Genomic DNA, 9,446 nt, shown 5'->3' on the forward strand with positions numbered 1-9,446 from the left:
GCGCCTAATATCGCGGCGAATCGCGATAAAAATCACGATAACGACTGGCTTGTAATACGGAAGGTAGTCGGCCGCAAATGCTTGACGCAAATAAGACGATAATGACGATTATAATTGCCGAAGATAAAACAAAGCAGCGGCTGCAGATAAAGCAATACAGAATGACGGAGTGCAGTCTGTCGGAAGTCGAAGAGCAGGAGAGACATCTCCACCTTTCGAGGGACTGTCGCGTTGCAGAAGTGGAGGAAAAGGGAACAGTGTTGAACTCGGGGGTCCTCGAATGAAAGTCAACGACGAAGTTCCAGTGTCTAATATTCGACGGATGGCAAAGGAGGAACTGGAATTCGAGGAGCCCTGTGACTGAAGACAGAGAACCTGCTGGAAGTATTTTTCGTGGAAGAGTTTTGAAACTGAGGACGTTTATAGTTTAATGAGGGCATAGAGTACTAGCACAAGAAGCATATTAATACTAAAGAAGGATCGTCAGAATGACACGAGAGAAGGAATTGAAGGAGGTAGTATGCGCGAATGTGAAGGTAGTAAATGGCAAGAACCATGATGATGGTGATTTGTTGGAGACGAAAGTGTACAAGAGGAGATGGCTGATGCTGGGATTATTCACTCTGTACTCAGGACTAAGCAATTTTCAATGGTTGCAATACTCTTCAATCGCCAACATCGTCTCAAGGTATTTCTGTTTTTTTGTTTTTCTTTATTTTGATAGTGTTTTGTTGATATGTGATCTGTTATTGTATTTTGAATAGGATCGTGTGGGGCCTAGTTAAATTGGGAACTTTAAGTACTATTATTATGTGTACAGACTATTTCCAGAAAGGAATTAAAAGCTTGATCTATTGAAGATGCGAAATTGGATAGAAGTTACATAGTAGTATTTATCATCAAAATCCCTTATCATTCATTAGCACCCGACTGATTAGATAAGGTGGAAATTCGACTGCACGCGTCGATTTGAAAATTTATCAACAAGATTACTATTGATACGAATTTAAAAATCGGTGTTTATCATTTTTATTGAAAACAAGCAGATAGCGATGAAAATTGTAATTACATAGATTGCACAATGTATAGTTAGACCCGCTGAATGGAATTCATTGAACTTAATGAAGGTATTATTCAGGTACTATGGTGTCTCTTTATTGGCTGTTGACTGGACAGCGATGGCGTTCATGGGTTATTACACAATTTTCATCTTCCCTGCAACGTACATAGTAAACCGATGGGGACTCAGGTGGAGCAACATTTTGGGGTGCGCCATTTGTTGCCTCGGTTCCTGGATAAAAGTGCTGTCTGTCAGTCCTGACAGGTTTTACATCACCTTCATTGGTCAATCCCTTGTGGCTTCTATACAGGTTAGAACCAGGCGCACTTAAATGTTAAATTAAAATATTAAATTACCCTCGCCTGTGGGCTTAACAGAAAGTTAAATAAATTAGAACTGCGGGGTAAATAGAAATCAGTAATAAAATAAAAAAAATTCTGCAATAGTTAGATTTCCAGTAAGTTAATTGCAATTACTAGACTATAGAATTTTATGCAATTTTATATTTTTATAAGCACAGTTAAACGGATGGAATCTTAATAAAAATTTGCTTCAGCTTTCAAGTATTACAATTTTCACTGTATTTTTCATATTTTATAAAATCGAATATTATAAAATATTATAAAAATCGTCAGTCTAGTAATTACTTTAATTGATCACTTCTAAATTTCAATTTAATTAAAAAAGTATTTCGGTACTCGACAGTAATAGGGACAATGTACTGCAATTTTTGAAAAATATCTTTGCAGTAATTTTAATAGTAAAATTCACCCTTCGCTTCGTAGTGATCGTGGACATGCATAAGAAAGAAAGCATTTTCAATCCATTTCAGTAGAAAGGAAAATATTCATTCAAGTAGTATCACACCAGTTATGTCAGACAATTCCAGTTCTAAGTAGCGCAAGCCAACATTAACTGCACTATAAATCACCATGATATCTAGCACCGCAGTTTACTTAAAAAAACAAGCCTGTTATCAATTCGCTATGCCAATTAGTCTTCATGAATTGTACGCGTCAAAGTTTTCAATGAAAACATTGGAGATAGCGGTCCATAGTATTAGTAATTGAATATCGGTCACTGTTTTACATGGAAACACTAGAATCGTCGGGATAGATCGAAAGGAAAAAGAGTCATGCAAGTTCGCAAGTATGATAGGAACGAGGTTCTGAGAATATGTCATAAATTATGGCTAATACAAGGCATTACGAGACTAGTCAGACTTTTATAGACCCAAAGCTTAAATTCGAAGCGAATTATTGAAGCGGGCGTCTTGCAGGGAGATTTATGCGCGCACGTTTACTGAGCGCATCTTCTGGCTTTGTGAAATCTCTATGATTTCTGGCTAAAGAACTCTCATGCTACTTGAAATAATCGACAGGCTTCGTATTTGGAGCACGAGAGATCTCGAAGTTGATTCTTAAAAGTGAATAGGGTATTAGGAACGAAGGAGGAAATATTTACTTATTTATTTATTCACGGGGTAGATCCTTCAATATAAAGCAATAGATGCATAATAAATAATTACATATGAGCCCTTAGTCATAAGTCAAAGTGATTAACTCCACTTTTTGAATTTTGTCAAATTTTAGTGTCAAAGCACGTGATTGATACTTACTCTTTAGATTTAAGATAAATGCAAATATTTTTGTTTTAGGAGTTAATCTATTTGACTAATGAGCTGTGCGTGCATAGGCTAGAAAGGTAGAAAGATTCATTTAAAAAAGATTAAAGTATTGCATGACTGTTGAAGCATAATCTTAAACAGAAGATGAAAAACGCAAACGTTATTAACTAATTTAGATATGTGTTCGATACTGTTTGCCATTCTGTGTGCAATGAACTTTTAAATGAAATAACTTATAATGACGAATGTTTCTGACAGATGTAGAGAAGTTGAGAAAGCTCGATAAAATATGAGGAAAATAACCTAGGATGTCTTTCTCTATAAATAAAATGTCCAACAGTTTTCGTCTTTTTCCTAAGATTGATAAATTAATCTGGGATAAAATAATATCATAGTTATGACAAGGCATAGATAATGAGTTGCCTAACTGGTAAGCTACAAGACGTGGGAGACGAGATAATACTTAAAATAACATGACTAAATTATTGAACGATACTCTGAACGATACTCTATTTTGGTGCTCTGTTCATTTTGGAAAAAAAACTTTTAAATACTTGAAACATAATAGTGCAATAATGATCGCTAAATGTGAAAACGAAAGACAGTGTTATCTATAATCTACGTACAGCACAAATTTTCTTCACCGACTAAAATAACGTGACTCAGAGTATAACTAAAGATAGATTGTTTCTCTCATGAATGAATATGGCAATACCTTGACATTTACTTAGATTAAGAGAGAGTTTATTACAAATGCAGCAATCTTAAAGTCGCAAAAGATACTTTTATGGAGCACACTCTCTTGATTATCAATTATGTGGAAAATTTGTAGGTCATCAGTGTGCAATGAAACTTTGAAAAACAAAAGGACATTATTTATAACCACATTAAAAAGCAATGAACTTAAGTAAGATAAGAAACCATCTGAAACTACTTGTTCACTTTACGCTAACAATAACTGTTTCATTTCTAATGTATCTATTTGCTTTAGAAATGGAGAACAAGAAAGATATTCATGTTTATAGGGTTGTTCTGTAGAATATCTATTAAAGAAATTGAAAGCTAGTATTATTTGCAAATTAATTAGTCGAAGAGGAAATATTTCCAGAATGATAAGCACATGTGACAGTAATACTTCATTATCGTATCAGACCATAGTTCTGACTGTGCCTGGACGTCTAACGGCGCAATGGTTCCACGCCAAGGAAATATCCACAGCCACGTCATTAATCTTTTGCGGTAATCAATTGGGAATAGCATTGAGTTTCTTGCTCACGCCGATAATCGTTAAAAACCACGAGAACCTGGAGGACATAGGTGCTGCCATGTCGTCCCTTCTCTGGACTGTCGCCATCATCGTCTCGATTACGTTTTTACTAATCATAATATGTAAGTCTACCTTAATGGGCTACAATAAGGGTCGGCAAACCAGAACCTGCCATTTATTTTTTCCTGTCCATAAGTTGAAAATAGCTTTGCACTCTTCAAATATTAGATATTAAAAAAAAGCATTTTATTCATTTCATTAGTAAAAAGGTACATATTACAAATAGTTTCACTTATGAAACATTATTTAATTTCATGAATAATGGATTTGTAGAAACGTTTTTCGTTTCATAAACGTAATATCTTTATCACAGTTTTTGGTTCGCAAGAATTAAATATATCTAATATTTGTCTCTTTAGAAGAAAGGTTTGTCGACCTCTGAAACAGAATAACGTATCGCAATTTAATGCACTACGTATAGCATATCACAACTTATGCAATCGCTCTTGTGCAAATCTCATACTGGATTTTCGCGTAATTATTGCCATGAAATGAAATTTCAGAATTCTCCTTCAATTTTACAAGAAACTGTTTCAAATAAAATCTTAACTATTTTTAATTCTGCATAGCTCTCATAATTTAGATTCTTTTTTATCTACACTTTTTCGGAAATACAAGCACTGAATTTTATTTTTAAATATGTTGTAAAAACACTTAAGTAGGGTATAAAAATCAATACAACTTGCGCAGTGATCAAACTCACAAAACTATCCAGAATGCAAAATAATCTCGTCTCTGACTTGTCTCTGGTCTCGAGTCGTGATTCTATATCGAGAAAATACATAACAATTATTTTAAATAATTATTTTATCGCTAAACATCGCTGCATTTTATACAGTGTTCGAAGACGACCCCAAAGTACCACCAAGTACTGCTCGAGCACTGCAAAAGTTGAATCAACTGGAGGGGGAAGAGAACTTCGTGGAACCTATTAAAAGACTATTAAAAAATAAACAATATTTATTATTATGTAATACGTATGGCTTGAACGTTGGTGTACTGAATGCAGTGGGAACGTTACTGAACCAGATATACCTTAGACACTTTGAGGTGAGCTAAAGAGAAACTGGCCCAAGAATTCTTTCAATATTTAAAAATGTTAAAGAATACTTGAGTTACCTTCGAACAAGTGTGAGGACTGTTCGTGTGAGTTATAAGGGAAGCTAATTGTTTAATATTATATGTTTTCCAGAATGGTGAGGAAGACGCGGGTAGAATTGGTTTGGCCATGATTATTACTGGAATGATAGGCTCTTTCTGTTTTGGAGTCATTCTTGATAAAACGCACAAATACAAGTAAGGGAATTTCTCAAGTGTTGTGAATCTTTTTTACTTTCTTTTACACTTCTTCAACTTTCGATATTTGCACAATAATCTTTCCAATTTTTCTTGTCTTCCACTTTCGTCTTTATTCTTCTACTATGATATTTCTTCTGTTTTACTTCAGTTTCTTCCATTCTCTTCACTTCAGCAACGTTGAATCTAATCTCAAAATTAGAATTCTCTTTACTATTTACACTCCACTGACGTATTTCTTCTTCTGATTGTATAATAAAATTGAATTTACGTATTTCCAGGGAAACGACAGTGATTGTATATTTCCTTTCGTTATGCGGGCAAATTCTCTTTGCTACGTTCACTTGCCTCGAGATAAAGTGGATGATCTACCTGAGCGCTACTTTTCTAGGGTACTACTTTCATTCTCTTAGTTTGATCTATTTTAGAATTGATTCCTAGAATTTTCAAGAATTTAGTAATATTAAGGAGACTTGAAAATTTATCCCCTCTTTCTCATCTAGAATATTTTCCACAGGTATTTCATGACTGGTTACGTAGCATTGGGATACGAGATGTGCGCGGAATACACGTATCCAGAATCAGAAGGAATAGCGGCGGGAATTTTAAACGTAACAAATAACATTTACGGGATGTTGCTCGTCTTAATATTTGGCAGATTGTTTGAAGTCTATGGTGATATTCCTGTGCACGTGGGATCTTGTTTGGTGCTTTTTGTTGGATTTATCATGACAGCCCTGACGAAAGACGTGCAAAGACGTCAGGCTGCTAAGAAAGGAGCTCAGTACCATGAAATCAATCAAACCGAAAAGAGCGAGAGCAATGGACTTGAGAATAAATGAGCAATTAGTACTTTTGTCATCGAGATTTTGTTCTGACGATTGTTTGAGGTCCACTATGTTTTCAAATTTAGGCAGATATGCAGGACGTATCAAGAAAGTTGCTCAGGACATTGGGTATGAGCCTTAACCACAGCAATGAGCTGTAAAGTAAATTACAATGATAGGAACAAGTGGATGAACTGAATTACAAAAGAGATATTATGTGTAAGTTCGAGTTAATGTGAATTTCTGTGAGAGGTGTAACTTTTTACACAATTTCATTTATGAAAGACACGATCAACCGAAGGATCAACAATATTGAGAAATATTTCATGTACAAGGTGTGGTAATAATGATGGTAGAATTGAATAATTTTTGGTGAAAAGATAAACAAAACTGTAGAATGACTTTTACAGAAAAGAGGAATTTTATTTTTACATGAAGATTCGTCATATATACTATTGTATAATTATTACCGTCACTAGGTTGCATATTTACTAGCAAGTGCGAAAAAAGAGAAATGAATACAAATACAATAATGAAATATTACTTACAATTTTTTGAATATTTATTAGATACGATAATCTGCAAAGTTTAATCATTTTTAAGTATTTCTGAATTCAATCAACCTTTCCTTGCCTGTATGCTCTCACTCCACACATAGACACACATAAAATACACTAATGCATTCATTCAAAACTGTTTTTATTTTTCGATACATTCTGGTTTTTGAAATTTCAATTTTAATTTTGTTTGGCGTATCTGACGAAATACGCGAAAGAGTAGACAAAACAATCAAGCAGATTTTGTAATAAAAACGGACGTACGAGAACCAAAAATGAAATTGTAAAAAATAAAATTGCTTGACGTTTCCGATCTAAAATTCGTTATCAGATTTAATAAAAGATTCGTCAATATACCTGAAACTTTGCTAAATTATAGAAATACATATTCCTAATTATCGCAAATCTACTTATTATTGTAAATATTAGTAAAATATTAATTAGCGAAAGATTAAGAAAATTAATAAAAGAGAGAATATGTAGAGCGTAAGAAATACAGATCACTTTTTATATTAAATTTTTGGTTTTCATTTCCATTATTTCTTTCGTCTATTCTTCATTTTGCCAATAACACGGAAAAGCTGACTTCCATCGGTAAACTCGACGGCGAATTCGTGGGTAAATAAGAAATAGAACAGTGGATGTTAAACAATCGACCAGGCTGGGCTTTCATTGACAAAAGAATGCTGGACCTTGTTCTTGAATAAAAGACGGGGAATCGAAAGGGGTTGTGTGCTCTGTGTATGACACGTGACATGACGCGTGCACCACTTGTTACTCGACCAGAATACTTGATATACTCGATCAGAGAACAAAAGTACCCACTGCAGGGACTATTATATTTTGTGCTTTCGATCAACCCGACACTACTATCTGTCCTATTCAGAGCATTACGTGGATATTCCGTCTGGAATCATGGAGTAGGTATTCATCCTTCATCTATTTTTACGTAGTCTGTGACCAACGAATTATAGAGATCGAAAGAAAAGGTTCGTTTTTCTGGTAATGATATTTCCTTTACAGTATTTTTAGTACAAATCATTTACAAGCAATAATTGTATGGATAATGTTTGATAAATACCTTAGATACTTAATTTCGTAAATCAAAATGTTCACTACCCTGAAATGTTAAGGTGAACAAGCTTTTAGATATTTTAATAATGCTATTATGTGTTCTTAGTCTTATAGAATGTGTCTGATAATGAATTAGGTAAATTTTAGGAAGATAATAGGAAAGGTACTTTTGTTGAGGGTGGAGCAACTTTATATTTTCATTTTGAAAGATTAAATATTTAATTTTTCTAAAAATGCTCTGTTGTTTTTGAAAGTGCAATAAAATATGTAACACATTTTTATTTAAAATTCGTTAATATTTTTTTAGAGCAGTAAACTTTTAAACAATTTCTTACTTTAAAAGAAATCCATAATATAAAAAGCAATATCGTACATAATATCGATAGTAACCATAATATAAAAAACCATAATGTCCCCTATTAACATTATTGTTCCGTCTACGTGAAAGAAAATCGATGAAACGACAACTAATGGAACAGCTTCTACAACTCCCTTCCAATTGCCAATAAAGCGCAATTTTTGGAAAGAAATAAACGTCAGGGGAAATTGTCCGTGTTCCTTTTCGGAAACCTTTTGTAGCATCTTTTAGCGGTTTGCAGACGATGTCAAACACATCCGCTGGAAAACGATATTGATCTATAGACAGTGTGGACGCGTTTCGAATGGGATGCTAGGGTCGCCTTCGTATCCGTCGAGATTGCGATTATCACAAAGGGACTTATGGATTATCGATAACGGGCGAGAATGAAAAGCGGAAACGACAGGTCGCCGCAAATGGACTCGAGTGGACGGGACGGGAACGTAGATCGATAGATTCCATTTAATTCATTCGAGAACGCACCGTCGCTCGACGATAATACATGAGAAAGTTTATATAAACATTTTGTATGGCTGTGTACTGCCCCCATACAGAGGTACAAAAAATTCATGGACATATTTTAAGGCAACATTTTATAAGTACCCGAAGTGAATTAGAAATTACAATATGAAAGGAAGAGGAATTTCCCGTTTTGAAATGTTATATTTTTAATGTTTTTATGGAGTAATTATGGAAGAAGTAGATGACAAAGAGCATGGGATATTAGGAAAGCAATAGAATTACCATCTGAACCATTCACAAGCCAAAGTGATTAATTCTACTTTAAAATTGTTTAACCTTCTTTTGACTTTTAGCTTAATGTTAAAGCACTTAATTGATGCTTACCTTTCCATGTTTAAAATATGTATATAAACGTTTTCATTTTGTTGGGCTAATCTTAGTTGACAAGCTAACGACTCATTTTATAAATGCCTTATTATGACGAGGGTACAATGTTGTTTTTAATTTTGATGCCTCAATACATATACCTACATATGATGCATGAAACTTGTATAATCAGCTGGTTTAGAAAATACAGAAGCAATATTTACTAGTAAAAGGCCCCCTGTATGGTACCAAAAATTGGACACATATAAAAGTAAAAATTGTAGAGAATCTATATGTATAGAGAATTATGTATTGTATCAACAGAATTATGTGAATGCTGTATTATTATTGATTTGCCAAAATTACCGAATTAGTAAAAAGACTTCACTTTCTGAACTAGCTGTTATAATATTATTATTTTATCAAAATATTTCCAGTTGTAGCCGCTACATAAACCAACACATACCATAACTAGAGTAATTCAACAAAGAT

General features: G+C 33.9%; 1 protein-coding gene across 1 annotated transcript; it reads left to right on the forward strand.

Moving 5' to 3' along the window:
* The first annotated feature begins 271 nt into the window (after positions 1 to 271).
* Positions 272 to 7,198, forward strand: LOC143184469 (choline/ethanolamine transporter flvcr2a). Its single transcript, XM_076386722.1, has 7 exons — positions 272 to 688; positions 1,139 to 1,370; positions 3,839 to 4,076; positions 4,853 to 5,064; positions 5,207 to 5,310; positions 5,592 to 5,702; positions 5,828 to 7,198. Exons 1-7 carry the CDS (start codon positions 489 to 491, stop codon positions 6,150 to 6,152), a joined length of 1,422 nt encoding a protein of 473 aa, XP_076242837.1. The 5' UTR covers positions 272 to 488; the 3' UTR covers positions 6,153 to 7,198.
* Positions 7,199 to 9,446: the final 2,248 nt, after the last annotated feature.

Source organism: Calliopsis andreniformis, chromosome 10 (genome assembly GCF_051401765.1).
Source record: "Calliopsis andreniformis isolate RMS-2024a chromosome 10, iyCalAndr_principal, whole genome shotgun sequence".
In the NCBI taxonomy this organism is placed as follows: domain Eukaryota; kingdom Metazoa; phylum Arthropoda; class Insecta; order Hymenoptera; family Andrenidae; genus Calliopsis; species Calliopsis andreniformis.

Bases quoted from the DNA above. Each gene is read 5' to 3' on its own strand.
- LOC143184469 (XM_076386722.1), top strand. From the start codon at position 489: ATGACACGAGAGAAGGAATTGAAGGAGGTAGTATGCGCGAATGTGAAG. The intron at 689-1,138 runs GTATTTCTGTTT...GGTATTATTCAG, and splicing joins ATCGCCAACATCGTCTCAAG to GTACTATGGTGTCTCTTTAT. The intron at 4,077-4,852 runs GTAAGTCTACCT...CATTTTATACAG, and splicing joins GTTTTTACTAATCATAATAT to TGTTCGAAGACGACCCCAAA.